This window comes from Siniperca chuatsi, linkage group LG12, assembly GCF_020085105.1.
Source record: "Siniperca chuatsi isolate FFG_IHB_CAS linkage group LG12, ASM2008510v1, whole genome shotgun sequence".
In the NCBI taxonomy this organism is placed as follows: domain Eukaryota; kingdom Metazoa; phylum Chordata; class Actinopteri; order Centrarchiformes; family Sinipercidae; genus Siniperca; species Siniperca chuatsi.
Window position 1 is genome coordinate 13,341,927 of NC_058053.1, and position 19,697 is coordinate 13,361,623.

Genomic DNA, 19,697 nt, shown 5'->3' on the forward strand with positions numbered 1-19,697 from the left:
TGCACTAATTACTCCTTTTTTAAAAAACTACAGTGTCCAGCCGTTTTAGGAAATTTCCAAGAATAAAAAGAAAGAAAGAAAGAAACTATATATTTGTGACCCGTTTTTAAAGATCTACAGTAGGAACCAATGGTTTTGGGTAGGGTTGGGTACCGAACTTTGATACTTTTATTGCACCGACTGAATTTCTTCGATACCATTGAGTATCGTTGAGTAAATCAGCCAGTAGCCAGTGCAGCTAACCTGTATCTGCTCGTCGGTGAGTCTGTTCACCACATCGTCCACTGGGATGAAAACCTTGGCGCAACCTCTCTTCGCCACTGCAGGGATGGATAAACTGGAGCCGAGGCGGAGAGCGTTTCTGATGGCAAACATGGTGTTGCTTAATGTTACAGACTGACAGATCTTTTTCTTTTCCTTTCGGCTGTTCCCTTTCAGGGGTCGCCACAGCGAATCATGTGCCTCCATCTAACCCTGTCCTCTGCATCCTCTTCACTCACACCAATTAACTTCATGTCCTCTCTCACTACATCCATAAATCTCCTCTTTGGTCTTCCTCTAGACCTCCTGCCTGGCATGTTACAGACTGACAGATAACAGAGAGAAATACTCCTGAAGGTATCGAAGTCAAGGTATCGGTACCGATATCGAAAAGTTTTGAATGATACCCAGCCCTAGTCTTGGGCTAAATAGGCTGAGTCCAAGACATGGTAAAGTTAGACGAACTAACACATTGTTGGTTTTGATCTTTTACATAGAATAACACCAGCCATTAAGCTACAGCCAGTTATCAATGATATGTGGTCCATGTGCTTTACTTGTTTTTGTACCAAATTATGACAAAACAAATCTCATCTTGCATACTAAGAATGTGTTGGGGTTTCATGAGCAAAAGAACTAATAAATCCCAGTTTTTCCTTCAGCACCAGTGCCATCGTTTTTTTGGAGTAGCTTTTTGAGAGGATTTTTTATGGCAGACTCTTGTTCAGCCCCTGCTTGCAACCACAAATGGGCATTCTCCACCCTGATGTTGCGTAACCTCCTTGCCATTGTGATGGAGTTGCTTCCAAGCCGTCTCTCTGGGGCATGATCTGTAAGGCGCTTCGCACGTCTGCTATGAAGTCTAGAGCAGCAGCATGTTTAGACTGGGAGGATTTCTCCCCTTAACAAGTCTACGGGCTTTAGTCCAATCACCAAAAAAAAAAAAATGATAACTCTTTTGTTCTCTTCCAATGAGTGAGAGTATCCTCTTGTGGTTACCATTACATACCAAATCAATTATCTATGCTGCTGGTCAGAGGCTTCTTAAATGTGTTTTGCCCCTTTATTTACTCGGATTGTCTAATGGCGTTGTAGAGGGGGTTTCCAAACCCTTTTTTCTAATCCTCAGTTATTCTTCCTTTCTTCTTCTCAAAACTGGGATTTACAGACCATCTGGGACAGCAAATAAGCTTCTAATAGGCAAAGTAAAGAACAATTTCACTGTTAAAAATGTTATGAAAGTTATATGATTTCCCTCAAACACATTTCTTTTCTATATATGGTTTCTATGACTGTGTTCTCAAAACATGCATTTCCTTCTTGAGATTCATGCTGTCATACTGGTGGAAATGATTGTTGTTTTTAACCAATGGAATATGTATGGCCTCACAATATTGTTCTCGTCATGAATATTACAGTGGAAAGTTGTGCATATGTGAATAGCATCTTGATCCTTTCTAAAGATTTGGGACAATAAGTACCCAAATGTTGATGTGTTTCCTTGGCTCCTATTGTCAGAGCTCAAAACTGCCCTTGTGCATGGAGACGATTTCTCATCAGGCTCCAGCAGCCGGAGCACTAAGCTCATTCACTGAGGAGTCCGATATCTACAGAAAGCCATCATGAAATTGGATTACAAACAGGTAAATGCTTCATTTTTTCTCCGCAGCTGACACTTATCCGCAGAATTCCTGGTCCCTCTGGTCATATTGCTTTATTTACCCTCCCATGTTCATTTTTCATTCACGGGAAGCAGTGACATGTTTGCCTTGAATGACTGCCTGCCTGGAATTTTCTGAAGTTGTTTTAAAGAATTCTTACAATTTAGCAGACCTCTGTTGTTATCATATTGTGAATTATTTCATAAAATTATCTCTCAGTAATAGATGGAATGAAGCCTATGTGTCCTCCGTTGTCCGTGAATTTTTTTAAGACTAGTCACCCAGGTTCAAACTGAAATGTCACCATTTTCTGTTACATTTCACAGTATATGGGAAATCTCATTATTCTTAGCTTGTATTTTCTTTAGGAGCCTTATTTTGCTATCTGTATGAACATACAAGGGGCCTGGAGGTGAGCAGCAGAAGAGACCAATTAGTGTGATTGCAGCAAACGCAAATGCCTAGTCAGCAGCTCAACAGTAAAATGTAGGCTCTACTACATGTGTTGGATCAAACAGAGGGCAAATTAAAGCAACCATTGTTGGGACTGGGAACTTGCAATAATATTTACCCCCAAAACCTCAAATCTAATTCAGGTCTTGAAATCAACTAATAACTACAAAAGTGCAAGAAATACAATTTTGGTGCTTTATTAGAGAAATTAAATGTTCTGATCCCAGCAAGACAAGGTAAACTGTAATAGGTCATTGCTGTCATTCAAATATATGCACAGATCATGTTTAATTTACTATTTTAAGAATCTAGATAAAGGCTGAATTAAAGTTAGAATTTAAATTAGAGCTGAAACAATTAGTGGATTAAGTCATTAATGCCAAAAATTCACTTGTCCCAGCTTCCCAAATGTGAATTATTGGTGGTTTTCTTTGTCTTATATGATGGTAGGTTGAATATCTTTAGGTTTTAGACTATTGGTTGGATTTTGTAGATGTCACCTTGGACTCTGGCAAACTGTCATGGACATTTTTCATGGGTTTCTGACATTTTATATCATGGAACAATTGATTAATCAAGAAAACAATCACTAAATTATTCAATAATGAAAATAATCATTAAGCCCTAATTAGAATATATTTTATTTCTGACAAATGGTCCATTTTGTCTCTCCTCTCCTCTAGTCATGATATAGTGAAATATGCCTATGTCCAGTCCATGTCCAGTCCATTTGGTCTACCATCACACCTCTCTGTCAGCACCCTAATTCATAACGCTTCAGGTGTACAAGTAAAACCTCATTTCACCTATTCTCTCATTTTTCACCTCATATACCAGAAAAAAAGCAGTAAACCTTTCTCTTGATAAAGGCATGGAGTTGGGAATATGTTCAGCCGAATGGTAGTAAACTTTACAATCACCTTTGGGCTGAGAGGCCCATTGAAGTGTAAGGTAAAGGAAGAGTGGTCCATGGCATCTCTGCACCATCTCGCCTTTGCTCTCTCAGACTTGTGTGAACTCAGGGGCCTTGATTTGATTTGTGCAGCCTTGAATCATAAGCTTTAATTGCACCTGACATTTAAAGCTTCTCTCTGGTATTTAAAGCGGTGTACAGGTGTGGCTCATTACTGAGAGGGGGATAGGAGATTTTCTGATTTCTCTCTCATTGCTGGGCCGTGGCAGCGTCTTAACTCATCACGCTGCCTGTCACCATCCCAGAACCCCTCCTTCACTCACACAAAGCCATATCTGACCCAACTATCATCAGTCAAACCAGAGTTCAGACCTATCATAAAATGAAGTCCTTTTTAGTGCTGCAAACACTGTCATAGAGAAGAAAGCTGCAGACAGTATCATAGGGAATAAAAGAGTGTGACTCTGTGGTAACATGTGATCCACAGCACATATTACCAACCCTGCAGATATCTTATTCCTCCTGGTATTGCGAGGTGGTGATTCTCATGCTCTTCCATGCTCATGAAATACAAAGTGGTGGGAGCCATTGTTTGTTATGATGCTCAGAGCCTTGAACAGTATATAGTGTGCTGTACACATTACTATGCACCATGAAAGTGTATGAATCACTTTGCGCAATGTTAAAAATTACAGCACTTATCACAGCTGGAGACGCTGGTAGCAGCAATCTGACTGCAAATTGTAGAAATCTAAATCTGTCCTGTTATCTGTTTTGAGTGATTGCAAAAATCTGTTTTCTCTTGTCTTACATGAACAACAAGTGTGAGGAATGCATGTTTAGTGATTTGACTTTTAGAACAACAGATATTTGGTCTGCAACTATAAAAGATTTCTCAGAATGTCTCACCAAATATAACACGTGACACATAAACTTTTAGATAAATTAGTTATTATTAAAATGAGACAAGATGTCTAGATCACAGTCTTGTTTGGCACCAGGAAGAAAAAACATTATTAAATATGGGTTTTTAATTATTGTTTGTCAGTAATCTTAAATTCCAGATCATACCTTATAAGTAAAATATCTTGTGTCCCACACAGCCGTGTAATTGCTGTCTATGCGAGCGTAAACAAATTAGAAACAGCATTTTTTAAAACAGAAAATAGCCAGTAGGCATTGCGTTCCAACCAGTCCCAGGATCCATCTTTCTTCAGGCTATATGTGCCTCGTGTTGGCATCAGAAAAACAAAGCATATGTTGATTGTTAGCCAGGGTGTACATAGCATGTCCTGTTCACTCAAGGTCTCCCTTGTAGCTGCAAACTCCCAACTTTGTTTCTCTAGGCTATCTGTCAGACTTCATTTAGCATTTGAGGATATGTAGATTCCCAAGTACTGCAAAAAGGCAACATACTTCTGAGGGAATACGGCCACTATCTGAGCAGTGATCTGTCAACCTTATTCATTCTACAGAAGTAAGTAGGAGAGGGGGGTATTTTACATGAGCTATTTATATTTGTTCAGTTTTATAAGCAGTCTTTTATACTTCTAGAAGGCAGCAAAATCTGGAAAGGAAATACGAAAAGCGATGTGTAGAGTTGTATAATATTAATAGAATTTAAAATTCTATCATAATTAGCATATAAGGGACAAAGAATGAGAAAATTAAAAACACTAGACCGCTTACATGTATTACATTTTTCCTCAAGCTCCTTTTCCACCTCTTTTCCCATACACAACTGGGTACATTATGGCAGTGACATTTTCTGTCCTGACCTTCTTTACTGGGGATCGGGCTTTGACTGCTTGGGTTCATCTCCTCTGGATTTTTCAAGCCATCATGGTCAGATAGTTTCAATATGTAGACATGCTTTAGCCTTAGAAAACGTAGTCTTTGCAAACATACAATTTTGTAAGAAATGACGAACAGATTGTCAGACTCCATGCACATAAATCACACAGACAAATATTCTCATAAAGGAATCTGATAAACTCACAGCAGACATCATCTAAATATTCTGTAATATCATATATGTTATAAATACTAAGCCACAATTCTGGACTGTATTTAAACTTTTAAGGAAATATTGCCTCTTGTTGTGCGTTCAACTGTGCCCTTCCTCTTAGGGTAATTGACAAAAGCATCTGGGATAATAACTTCATCTCCCACTGTACCTGTAACAATTTAATTGGACAAGTCAGCCCAGCCAAGCATCTCTGGCTCTATGACTGGGAGACATGAAATTCATTGTCATTATTGTCCCTGTCATTTTGCAGCATTTTGTCCAGCCGCAGAGTTCCTCTCACTCCACTGAGTTTTGTACCTCCAGGAGGCTAGGGTGGGATTGGGGGGAGAGAGAGAGAGAGAGAGAGAGAGAGAGATGGGGGGGGGCTCCTGTTCCTCCAGGGAGCTTTGATGCTCATTTAGCTCTGCTCTGTCATTTGGCCATTTTGGCTTTTAATTGCTGATGATAATTATCATCATCATTATTGTTATCTTCATCAGTGTGTCAGGTTGTTATAGCCATGCTATGCTGTTCATTCATAAATCCTGGTACCGCGATCTGACTAATCCTTGAATTCCTGACATTTAATGTAGTATTAATGCTCCTGTTTCTTTGCCCAGTGCCAATCTGTGACAGGCTCACAACAGAGAGCTGTGAATCATAGGGTCAAAGGTCATTAGGAGGCTCAGCAATCACCAAGGATCAGACACTGCCTACTGGTGCAGAGCCCTTCTCAAGCCTGGGCTGTGTGTGTGTGTGTGCTTGTGTATGCACGTGCACACACACCACCGGTGGCATAAGTTTGCTAACCACATACTATAATGGTCACATTCACCCTACAGAGATGAAGAAGTGGATTCCATGGTCTTCCTAATACATCATGGCAGGGTGCATACTCTTGTATGTAATTCATTCTAAAATGTGGCCTTTAAATCTGTTGTTTTCTTGTTTTTTTACTTTTTGCTTTCAATTTATTTATTTATTTCTCGTAGTGGGGGAATGGCTTCCAGCATGCCGTAGCATTAAGCAGAGCCCACCAGCTAGCTAGCCTCAAGTCGCTCAAACGTAAAATAAATCAGGGCACAAAGGACCCTGCTCATTCCTGCAAAGTAGCAACATTTTCCCTGGCCAACAATGAGGACTTGAACTTACTTGGCAATAACAAATAGAAAGAAAGTCACCCGAGACACCAACATTAAAAGTGATTAATCATCTCTATTCTCTCTTTACTTTTGAACCAAGGGATTGTCCAGCAATAAATCTTCAAAGATGTACATAAGAATCACTTCCTAATGAATCCAGGCTTTGTTCATTTGTCACCTTTTAGGCCCTTTCATTTAAATTACAAAACTTGTGACCTTGTGACTCTGAATATAGATCTCTGGTATTTTAGAGCTGAAGAGGGATTAATCCATAAATCTTGATATTAGATTTCTCTGTTCATTAAATGGATTCTGCCAAGGCATCTTCAGCTAGAAAGGCAGATCAGCCGCTGTCAAGAGCTGTTTACCATCATATTGACATATTGAAAAATGTGATTATCAGGAGTGGAAGTGATTGTTTTCCGTGATCCTTCGATGTGGTTTTCTTCTTAAAATGTAGGATGTCTGTATTGTTTTTATTCTTATTTAACATTGTAAAATGTGTAAAAATGAGAGCTATGTGAACATGTTTAATAGTAACTGAGCATCCTCTAAAGGCAGGAATAACACACTATCACATACAAAAGGACAAAAAGGACAAAAAAACACACTGTCAAACAACGGGTTCGTCAGCTCCTACCTCTGCACTCTCGGTATATTTAAGGCTTTGATGCGTCTACTCCTTTTCCCGCATTCCCTGCCTTTTCCCGAGGAGCAGTTCCCCTTCCCAGTGCAGGGGAGGAGAGGGGAGGGGAGGGGCGGTTGGGGGCCCCACTCTCAGGCCAAAGGGCCACTGTGGCTTTAAGTGTGCTCCTTGTGTGGCCAGAGCAGCCATCGCGCTGATGCAAAGTGACAGGGACAGATGTGACATATCGGTTCCGACACACTTCCATACCACCAGTCACAGGCTCGGGGTGACTCACATCCCCCTGCTCTGGTCCTGTCCCCCCGCTGCAGGACAACACAACGATGCTCGAATGAACCTCGCCATCGCCCTCACTGCTGCCAGGTATGGGGCTGCCATAGCCAATTACACTGAAGTGGTGCACCTACTGAAGAGGGCAGACCCTCAGACGGGGAAGGAGAGGGTCTGCAGAGTGCACTGCAGGGATGTGATCACAGGTAAATCTAACAAAAGCCGCTTCCTTCCTTCCTGCCTCACTCTATTCCCACTCTCTCTAGCTCTCACAACAGGGGCCCTCCCAGCACTTCTTACTCAGTGCTAGTTTGCACATAGTCATTGCACATCTAATGCAGGGGCTTTTAATATTTTATAAGCTTTTTATGGTGTAGAGGGCTGCTTCAGATCTTGTAGGGAGGAACATAAGACGGAATTAGCGTACTCCAAATGGCCTTACTTACCTTTTAAATGTCATGCATAGGGCCGGCTTTGGAAGAATAAAGCAGTTAAGGGTAAAAGATGGTATTCTGAAACATTTCATGAATAACCAAGATTTGAGGATCTCAACACATGACCACCCCCTGATGTTTTAAAAGATGGAAGTGTGCTCTTGGAGGAGATGTCTCACTTTAATAATGTGAGAGGAGGGCCTCACATAGGGAAGGCTTAGACTGAAAGGATAATAGAAACAGTTTTGTCATCAGTTCCTTTTTCTTTGTCTTGTTTCTTTTTTTTTCTTCTTCCTTGCAAAAATATGACTTTCAGGCTTACAAACCTCGTCATTCCATTTCTCCTCTTCCTCTGTCTTAACTGTGGCAGCATCACATGTCAAATTAGAAAGGGTAGTCCGTCATTCATCTTGTTGTCAAAACAGATCATTTGCTATCCTCATGGTATCTTTTAATATGCGTCCCATTATATACTGTAGCTCGTCAACATCAGGCATCACATTAACAAACATTTCCCTTCCACAATTTCAAAAGGCTTCCTCAGTCACTGCCACTGAGCTACTCTGTGACACAAAGAGGCAAGAGGGAAATTAGGTATGTCTGTTTCCTATTAATTACAATCCTGGGAAGTCTCCCATGGACACACTCGAGCCACTCTATTACGGAGAGAGGGGGGCGGTCGCTGATAAATTAATAATCCGGCTTGTCACCAGCCACAGATGAATAGCCCCTGGTGATTGATGCTGTTTTCTTTCATAGGGCAGGAATTTGATGTCAGAGCCAAATGTGTTATCAATGCCACGGGACCTTTTACAGACGTGCTGCGGAAAATGGATGATCAGACGAACCCCGACATCTGTCAGCCCAGTGCTAGGGTGCACATCGTCATCCTGGGCTATTACAGGTAACTAACGGTTGGCTCCTACGTCTCTGTCACTGTCCCCCTGTATCACCTGCTCCTTAGCGCCGCCTTCTCATCAGTTCATTAGCTAGCGTCAGTAGAGAGTCCTCAGCCTCTGGCCACAATAACCAGGCGCTGTCTGGCAGCTCTGTTGGTATGGGTGGCTCAGAGCAGGTGCTTAGTAGAAATGAGCACCACAGCTGAGGAGCGTCATGGTGTCATGTAATCATTTTCTTAACCGTAAGAGAAGATTTACATCTCCTGTGTGTAATTCAGTGGTCCAGCTTGATCAAACATCATTTCTTCTTGTGGAGGTTGCAACTCCGTTCTGATTGGATTCCTCTCTGCCTCAGCCAGAGCTGAGATTTCTGCTTTCTTGTTGATGCATGTTATTTGTGTTTGCAAGGGAGGAAGGCTACTCCTGTGACCCAGCCTTCCCCCTCAGCTATGCCTGTGTTAAATTGAGTCAGTGCCACGTGCATGTGTTTTAAACAGGACAATATGTGCACCCTGGGTTGAGGCTAGGGGAGCAGCGGCTGGAATTGAAACCAGCTGAATTAATCTCCTGGAAACAGCGCTGACAGGAGCCTGATTATGGGGTGTCCCTTCAACCAGCGCGGCCCGCTCGTGCCCTCCCCTCCCCAGCAGACCAAAGGTTAATGCAGTCTTCTTGTTTGTTCCCCTCCCTACCCCTGCTCCCACCCATGCACATAACGCACACCTCCAGTCCCAACAACATGGAGCTCCTGGATCCTGTCACGTCATCTTCTTACTGGGAAAGGATGCCAAAACACACCAACCCACCCACAGCAAGCCATCCTTGTGGAGGAGGACATCAACTTCATCCTGACTATCCACAACTACCCAACTACCTCAGCCAGGACATAAAAGGTGATTATCACACTGATTTTCAGGCAAACTTACCTGATCGTGACCTCTATGTTGTTCAGCAGGTGTTTTATTTTGCAAATCTTCACAGAATCTCAAAATTGAACGGAATTAGAAATCGCCAAGTTGTCTTATGACTGTGTGTCTGCAGTCAATATTACAGTACAGTCTTGTCATATGCAGGGAACAGCTGCAAAGCTAAGGTATAACTAGCAGAACAATGTCAACATTTCTCCCAGAAAAAAAAATTAGTCATTACTGTTCACTTGCGGCACTATAGCCTGGACGTTTGAATCAGACCTAATTCATAACAGCAATTTATGATAATAAATACACGTCCAACAATCTCAACACCCCCCTTATCCACCCACCCACCCTCTCTGATTTACAAATAGCTGATAGAGCAAGCAGCTGACAGAAATAAATGAGCTAATCTGATGGCTGTGTAGGACTTCCACCAGATATTAATTCATCAGGAGGCCACAGAGTGCAGACAGATACAAATTCCTACTTTAATTATGTATGGGAGCTGTGCTGGAAACAGGAGACACCTCTACTACCAGGACTATTTCTCAGAGCAACTTTATGAACCCCTTTGATTCCATCGTTATTTTGTTTTCCTTTAGATATAATACATGTCCCTCCTGTTTTCCCCAAACACTCAAGGCAAAATAGATTTTTTCCCCCGTTATAGCAATGCTTTCACATGAGACATTTGATAATGAACAAGTAGAAAAATAACCTTTGCCACATTAAATTATATTGTTTTCGATTTGCAATTTTTATGAGGCCTTCCTGGAGCCTGTTTGATGTATTTTGTTCCCACTCGGAGCCTTAAATGGCCCTTGCCGACTGGCAGGCTTATCAAAACCCATGGAGGCTTTATTGAATGAGTGACCAGTGGGTATCTAAACAGAATGCAGGGCTATTGATTTTGGAGAAGTGGTCTAATTGTTTCTAGTAGACAAGGGCTTGTCCCGATTATTTGATTGATTAGCTTGATACTGGTCTGCCTCCTCATCCTCCTCCCCTGGCCAGTTAATAGCACTGTAATCCCAATACACTGCTGTATTTCTAATCCATCATCATTATCATGGCTGTACTCAGCACAAGATTAGTCCATGAGGGTTTTTTTCTTTTTCTTTTTTTGCATTCCTCAATATTACCTCTGCCTTGTATATGCTAAAGGGAAAAAACAGAGAAAAAGTCGGCTGATACAATCAATTTGATCTCCTGTGAAGTGCAGGAGAGAGATTGAGAGACAGTTATAGACAGATTGGTACACATATAAACAGAAAGATGGATAGATAGTAAGAGATCAGTGGTGTGAAGTAAGTAAGTGCAAGTACTGCACTTGAGTACAATTGATGCTACTTTATAGTTCTACTCCAGTACAAATATTGTACTCCTCTACATTTATCTGACAGCTATAATTACTAGTTACTTTACATATTGTACATTAAAAAATATATGATGCGCTTTTAAAAGACATTGTTATAGAATAAACCAGTGACTCCCAAAACGTTTGGCTTGTTACCCTTTGCAAAAAAGCAGCGTCTAGTTGGGGTCACATTTCAGACGTCTATGAGTTGTTAGCATTTCCACTAAACAGACATTTCCATTCTAAACTTCTCAGATGGTCTAATTAAATAACTGTTCGAGGCACAAAGAGGTAAAAGTATCCAATATTTTACAAAAAAGCAAAGATTAGAAATCCAAAAAATTAATATAAATTTATGTAGCAGAACTTTGTTTTTGCCATGCTTGCAGTGTGGCGTTAGGGATAGCAATATTGGTCAGTGTTGGTCCGCTACTTTGGTCGAGGCTGAAATATCTCAACAACTATAGGACAGATTTCCATGAAATTTGTACAGACATTCATGTTTCCCAGGCAATGTATCCTAATGACTTTGTTGATCCCCTGACTTCCTCTAGCGCCACCATCAGGTTGACATTTGTGGTTTTGAGTGAAATGTCTCGACAGCTATTGGATTGAAGGCCATGAAATTTGGCACATTAATGTCACTCAGGAGGAATTTTAGTCACTCTGGCGAACCCTTAACTTTAATCTAGCACCACCAGCAGGTTCTAATTTCAGTTTGTCCTATACATTAGTTTATGAACAAATACCAGCAAAACTAATGCCATTCCCATCACCCTCAACTTTGAGTTTTGTGCTAATTATCAAATGTTAGGATGCTAAATGTTGAATATGATAAACATTATACCTGCTTAGCATCAGGATATTAGCATTGCCATTGTGAGCATGTTAGCATCGTGACATTAGCATTTAGCTCAAACTGTGCACAGTCTCATTGAGCTGCTAGCATGACTATAGACTCTTAGTCTTGTTTCTTCCTTATTACCTCAATAATAATCTCACGACCCCTCAGATTTATCTTGTGACTTTTTGGTCCTTCAAAGGGTCACAAGATACCACGGGGTTGGGAACCGTTGGACTAAACTACAATAACTGTATATAAAGGAAGTAAAACTAGCTACAAATCAACCAACTACAGCAGTAAAATGCTACTTACACATTGATGCATTAATAACAATATAATAATGTAATATATAATAATATACCACTACTTTTATTTTTGATACTTTAAATATATTTTGCCAATAAGACGTGTGTACTATTACTTAAGTAGAATTTTGAATGCAGGACATTTACTTGGAGTATTTTTACATTGTTGTATTGGTGCTTTTACTCAACTAAAGGATCTGAGTGCTTCTTCCATCACTGTAAGATATAGAGAATAAGATAGAGACAGGGTTGTTGGGGATGTGTCACCATGGTTCTCCAGATCAAGCCTCAGACTACATCTGGCTTCAGGCAGTGTGGCCATGGACGGCAGGGTGACATGTGGCGTATGTCTGGGCGAGACCCTGGTGAAAGTCCTGTAGTCACAAAATGAGCAGAGAGAGCCTAAAGCCTGAGAAATAAAGAGAAAGGAAGGGGACAGAGGGGAGCATGGGGCATATAAGTGTGAAGTGATGGAGCGAGAAGCCGTGACTGGCGGAGTCCACGCCATCTCCGTCCTTGCCTGTGGTAGTGCCCTGACCGGGGTCTTCACTCATTTGTCTAAGAACATGGAAAGAAGGGGATGGGGGAGTGTGAAGAAGGGTCACACCAGAGGGGTTTGTCACATTGTGTGGAGGTGACACCTCAGAAGACCTACTGGTCCCCGTAGTGGACAGTCAGTGTCTCCCCCGGTCCTCCCCTTAAGGGAGAAGGGTCTCCATGGCTTCTCACAGTCACACCAGAGTCTCTGCATGTCTAGCAGCAGATCTCTACTCCACTGTACTCAGTTTGACTCTGCTGGACTCTCCACTGACTGGACTGGCATGTTTAAAGACTCTCTTTGTTCAGTTCCTGAAGCCTGAAGTGGACTCTCTTTTCTGTTTTTGTGGTGAAATCTTTCCACAGCACACAACAGTTCCATTCCCCAACCATGAGTCAGCCGAACAAAGGAGGCATCAGTGTCGCTCACTCTGCTTCTGGAATTAAAGAATGAAAAACTTTTTTTTCACTGAATATTTCCAGTCCAATCTTTTAGCCCTCACATCCAAAGGAACATCTTTCCTTTGTTCACTGTGATAATTCAGTTGGAGCTGTACACTGTACTGACGTGTTAGCGTTCAGGAGAAGTGTTAGTTGAACCTTTTCACCCATCAAAATAATCAATTGGACGGTTGAATCTATTGTGCCAGGTCTTCCAAGGTTAATACAGCTCAAGAGACATTGTTTATCATGCATAACTTTCATTTTGAGCAAGTTTAAATGGGCAATGTCTTCATCTGCGTGCTTTTTATTGCCCATGTGAGGCCTTCTGCTCCACAGCTACTCTGCTGTCATAAATGTTTAAAAAATGACCTTTGATAACGAGTTTGTCATTGTTTTATTCAGAAATATCAACCAGCCCATTATAGTGGCAGGTATTTTTTCAATCGATACACAATAGCGTATTAATATTTAATTCTTTATATGTCACTACGATATAAGAAAAAGTGGCTTGTTGAGAAGCAGCAGCTGGAGCTCGTTTATTTTCCTGCTGTAGCAGTGAAATAGAGAGAATAGACAACTCACTCAAGGGGGGTGCGTGTGCACACACACACACGCACACGTGGCATATATCTGCAGGATGTGTGTGTCTTCATACCGTAGGTGTCTACATGTTTATGTTCGCCAACACGCCTGTCCCTGCTGTCTTTGTCTAAGACAGAAGAGGAGATATCTCGGCACCCTGAAGTGTTTTTTGTCCTCTAGCCATGCCTAACTCCAAGGACACTCTGTCAATCTGCAGAAACAACAATGTCCACATTAGTGGCAATAAACTGGTGACCATCTAATGTCTGTCCCACTATGTGTGTTAACACATGATCAAAAATATTTTACTGACTATTTTTGTTTCAAATCCTGTAATACTAATAATAGAAAGCAATTTCAATGTAGTTGCTGTGAATGTCAGTCCTGTTTAAGACACACTCAGTAAATGTATTAGCTATCATAGCTGGCTGCTGGTAGTAAATAATCTATTTTAGTATGTTAACAACCACACAACTCAGAAAATTACGTCATTATATTGTTGATTATATTCAAACACGGCCAGTTACACATTCACTTCGTCAACTCTTCAGTTTCTGTTGGCACTGGTTGTTTCCTTCAGTTTATTTTTTAACAAACTAGTGTCGGGGCACCCGGGTGGTACAAGGAAAAACCACTTGCTTACCCACCACCACAGGGACCCAGCTCATACCACCCAATCGAACACAACTGCTAATGTCTGTGTGTGGGTGGCCAGTAAGGAATCCTGTCCTTCTGAACAGTAGGAGCTGCTGGTGCTGGTGGAGTGGGATAGCTTAAAAAATATGTCACTAAATGCTCTAGTCAACACATTTGTATTGTTCCGGTGTTTGTGTTTATTTTTTTCTGACTCAAGGTGTACTTATACCACAGAAATAGACAAGGGAAGTGTTCTTTTTTTTTAACCAAAGCAGCAGTTTTGTATTTGCCTATTATGGGCAACAGAGTTAACGGATAAGGTAAGCGATTTTCTATTCTATATTTTTCTTATTGTCAACAAATCCCATGAAAAGACCAAAGCAAACAATGTGATCATTACTTTTTTACTTCCCTACCCTGTGGAGTCTGTAGAACTCAACCTCAGCCCATTGGTTCCTACTGAAGACGTAAATCACAAATATATACAATTATACTTTTTATAAAAGGGTTTTGAAAAAAGTTATTTTCTAAAACAGCTGAGCACTGTAGTTTTTAGCAAACAATACTCAAACAGAAAGAAATGGTGCATTTGTTGAGGACTCGTCAGCCGCAGATTAACACACACGATGTGCTAGTGAATATTTAGACCTGCAAGACGGTGTATGTGGGATTGATAAAACTACTAACTGAAAACTACAGTTAATGAAGGTAATAAAAGAACATGTTGTGCAACTGCGAGGCTCATTGATGTGTTTTTAATAGTTTTTGTACAACAATGGAGCTCTATGGCACAGAGGAATAAGATATATCTGGCTTTGGCTACACAATCAATACTTGTTAGTGGGATCAATTCATTGTTGGTTATGGTCTTTTTATGGGAATTGACAACAAAAAAATACACAATATCGGCAGCCTTATCCTTTAAGCATAGTAATCCATGAACTATTAAAACAAGAAAGAAGTTGTTGAATATCCTACAGTAGACAATGACAGACCAGCTGCTGCAAAACTTTCTGGAAGAGACAACAGTTGAATTATAAGAATAGACAGGTGTTTGTCCTGTAAAACTGTGTGCGCAGATAAAACAAGATTCAAAGATTCGAAGACAAAAATGTTTGGCAGGTTTCGGAGTTTCGGAGACAGCAAAACATGGACAATGAGACGTGTGTAGGTGTTGGACTGTGAGTGAATAAGCCACTGGTGGGTGAGAAGTGAACAGATGTGCTAAAGTAGTAACAGAGCCTGCTGTCATCCTGCACAGTGTCTCTGTCCTCCTGACAATACACACATATCATCAGGACAGTCCATGCCATGTTAGACTTCAAATGAACTGTACAATGACCTGCAAATGACAAGCACAGAGAGTTGCAGCCCCCTGCGACTTTGGTGTGAATGAGTTTTAACCCTTTGTTAGTGAGAAAGAGGGGAAGAAAGCATAATCTATGATCCCAATGTTTCTGGAATGTATAAAAAGGTCAATATGCTGATATTTTTGACAGCGCTTGACCTTTTGTGAAAAAAGTAACAAAACCATTGGAATTGAAATAACTTCTTTGTTTAGTTCTGGCACATAATGTATCACAGTCAAAGCATGCTGTCTCCCTGCAGCATCTGCCCATGAGTGACTTGACTGTTAATCCGTCGTATTGATCTAATATCAAAAGGTGCTATTTAAATGCAGCATAACTCCCCAGGAGCCATGATCTGTCAGTAGGCTCTGTTTGGAGTCTGGCTGAATAACTAATGCCTGTTTTGTCTGTCGCTGTGTCCAGGTGGCCCAACATCTGGCCTCTACATACAGAGGCAGGGTCCTACAAAGTGGTCAGTAGGGCCCTATCTCAAACCAAAACTAAGTCAGTTAATTTATATAGCAGCTTCACAATAAAAAACAAAGCAAAAGACATGAGAAGAGTAAAAGATGATAGTAGTTAAAAATTAATCCAAAGTCCAAAGAGAGAGAGATTTCTAAACTTTAGAAGCCTCAATCTCAAAAGCACAGTTTCCTTCAGTTTTGAGGTAAGCAGCAACCTCTGGGGCTGAAAAATTAAACACGGAAGTGCAGTTCCTCAAATGGCCACTTAAGGCTAGCTCCAAAAGGGAAGCAATCCCCATAGAGCCCCATGTTAAAATGGCCAACTGACAGCAGAAATAAACATGTTTATAGCCTGGTACAAAATTACGGTTTTGGTCTCTATAATTTCCCCCTTCATTACAACTGTGAGGGGGGTGAAAGTCACCCGTTTAAATTATATTAAGACTTAAAGTAAGGCATAATTAAGGACGTGGCCGCTTTTAGTGACAGGTGGGTGCCCTCTCAGGTGGCTTGCCGCTAGGTGGTTTCAGCAACCAGGTTTCATTCGGCCCACCTCAGCTCCACCTCTTTGCCCATTTTTGGATTAGCCTTAGTCAAGCACTGCCAAGATGGTGACAGCCGCAGCCGCCAGGAGCCACCGGGAGCCACTGGGAGCCGGCCACTTTGAGCTTCACAACGGCCATTCAGAAACCTATGGGTGACGTCACAGACAGTACGTCCATGTTTTATACAGTCTATGTTTTGAGGCTGGAGAGATGAACAACCAGCAAGCCATCATCAGAAGACCCCAGACACCTACTGGTGATGCAGGACGGCAGACAGTACTGTAGCTCTCTAATGTAGGAATGTGCCTGACCACGCAGAGCTCTAGAAGTGATCACAACAATCTTAAATTAAGAAATCAAGAACTCAAGATCAGTGTCCAGAGAGACCTTTTTAGAAAACGTGGTCAAAAGCTTTGCAGCAGAATTCGGGATCACTTGAGAGCGATCCAGGGATGTCTTTTGCTAAGGCAGATGAAAAGGTGGCTTGCTGCAGACACACAGCTTGGATCGAAACTTGCTTTCAAAGAACAATGTGGCATATTGATACTGGCATCAGATTATATATTGATAATATGAGTGATCTTTGTACCGTCTGACTAACCATAGCTGCTTTGAGGTTCTCTATAGCCCTGTTTCTATTGCAGGTACTTAATAACCTGTAACTTAACATGTAACAATTGTCACATGTTCTGTTTTTGTTTCCACTGTCCTCTACCTGCTTTTGGTACAAGTTCCTGGAACTTAATTTTGACATTGCTCAGGAGGTGCTGCTAAATGCAAGTTCCAGGTTATGTTTCCTGCATGTTTTTCGTTAAGTAGTAGGAAAGCGCCACCAAACACTACATCACTATTTTATTTTTTCTTAAATTAAAAAAGCAGTTCAGAAATTATGAGTCTGTTGCTCCACCAGATGCTTCCCTTGCATCTTCCAGTCTTCCTGCAGTGGAAACAGGGCTTATGCTGTAAAAAGAGTATGTACAGTGTGTACATTGTGGCAGACACTGTTGGGCTTCCTGAGCATGCAGGCAGCAGAGGAGGCTCTTCCTTGAATTGTGAAGCTCATGGCAAGGCATGTGAAATAAAGTGAGCAGATGACTCAGGTTTCATATTCAAAACTGACATATTCAATAGTGAAAACAGGCTGTCTAAAAAAACATGTCTGTTTTCTGTGTCTTCTGTTTAGCTCACCATACTTTATAAAGACCAATGATTTAGTGTACATGTGTTCACAATGGGTACTGTTACTGTGTCAAATTAAGCCTGACACCAGCTTGTACATTACTGTCTATTTAGAATGGATGTTTTTGACAGCACCATTCACACTGACAGTAATCCCAGTACACCTCTCCCCAACTGGCTACTTCAATTCCAGCACTGCTATTCCCGCACATGCATTAGATTGACCTCACATTAACCCAGATACATTTGATCTTTAAGAGCCATAAATTGGCTTTTGTCATTACCATAGGTTAATTACTGAGATTTGCTCTGTACTGTTGCTACTCTGAGATTGCAATAATAAGCACCACACAAAAGCCATTCACACTGCCTGCGTGAGCACTAAATAGGCATTGTTTTGATCTTTCTATTCCTGTCGGGAGTTTTGTTTGTATTGGTCTATTATTAGCACTCTAGCTAGCAAGTACTTTTGATACAGTTTGATTCTGTTGGGCTTAGTTAAAACCTTGCCCTTCCTGTCATTCTCTCCTTAATAAGTCATCTGACGTGCAGCCCAGATGTGGATCTGATTGCTGTCCTTGCATTCCTCACAGCACCTTTAATGAGAAGGAAACTTCTCTTTGTTTAATAACTTTCAAGTATGCATTGCAAATGATATTTCTAAGATCAGAGTTTCACACAGTTTTGTATTAGATTTTTCAGTATTCATTTGCATGCATTTTTTTCAAAATAAACGCTGATAAATCCTCAGATTGTTTAAAATAAAAACATAAAATAATGGGCCCTATATGTCTGCCATGATACTAACATTGCTCATGGCTTAAAGCTAGGGTAGGTAATGTTGGAGAAACTAGCAAGAGACCCCTAGATTTTGAAAGTATCCCATGCCCTCCCTTCAGGCCTCCCTCCAAAGCCACTCCCCCAAAACACATTTTCATGCGCAATGAGCACTCGGGCCGAATGAAATGATTGGGTGGGCTTATTACAGGCCTGCGACAGCCACAGATACCGTATTATTTTTCTTCTTTTTTTTCAGAGCATTTGATATAGTGATTGCTGTCGGGATGTAAAGAGAATTTCAACAAATATAACAAAAAATGCTTATGAAATACATTACCTACCCTAGCTTTACGGTCTTAGTTCCCACAGCACCCAACAGTGCTACATATGCACTCACAGTACTAAAACCATCTTCTTCTCATATAAATGCATGTCAAATTGAATGACCAGAATGACCTTTCTCCTTCCATGAGTCCAAGCAGGAAGCCCTGGCAGCAGCCAAGTGGCACCACAAAACCTTCTCTGAACAACTAACTGGCACATGTGCGTTCATCTTTTTTTAGAGGAACAGAACAGGTGAGGCTCCATTCAAACTGCTAGAAAATTAATTGGCAACTATCTTCCTGATAGTTCTGACAGAATTCAACATGAGCAAGAACCGTAATATTGTTGTCACATACTGTGTGCAAAGTGTACTGCCTTTATTCTCTTAATTATGTACATGCACATTGCTTTTAATGCTGTTTATAGTCACAGCAGCCTTATTGCATATGGATATATCCATTTGAAATGTATAAATACTGTTCACATCCAAGACGTGATTACAACTTATTCTCAAAGCTTTGATATAAATGTATTATTCAAGATTATTTAAAACTATTTTAGGATATAGTGTTATATTGACCATGTACAGTACTTTTAACCTTTACACAGCCAACTCTGCAATCATACAACCGTCTTGAGTTGTCCAGTCATGCTCACAAGTTAATCTTTCTCTGCCAAGCATCCCATATGACAGGAATGCAGCATAATCTGTCATGGTCTCTTGGGGCTGCTTACAGGTGTTCCTCGCTT

General features: G+C 41.0%; 1 protein-coding gene across 1 annotated transcript in view; it reads left to right on the forward strand.

Moving 5' to 3' along the window:
• LOC122885856 (glycerol-3-phosphate dehydrogenase, mitochondrial-like) overlaps positions 1-19,697 on the forward strand; it is a 59,886-nt gene that overhangs the window by 7,235 nt on the left and 32,954 nt on the right. The window contains exons 2-4 of the mRNA XM_044217560.1: positions 7,396-7,560; positions 8,548-8,692; positions 9,417-9,580. Coding sequence (XP_044073495.1) covers positions 7,416-7,560; positions 8,548-8,692; positions 9,417-9,580 — 454 coding nt within the window. The 5' untranslated portion in view covers positions 7,396-7,415. The remainder of the gene's footprint in view (positions 1-7,395; positions 7,561-8,547; positions 8,693-9,416; positions 9,581-19,697) is intronic.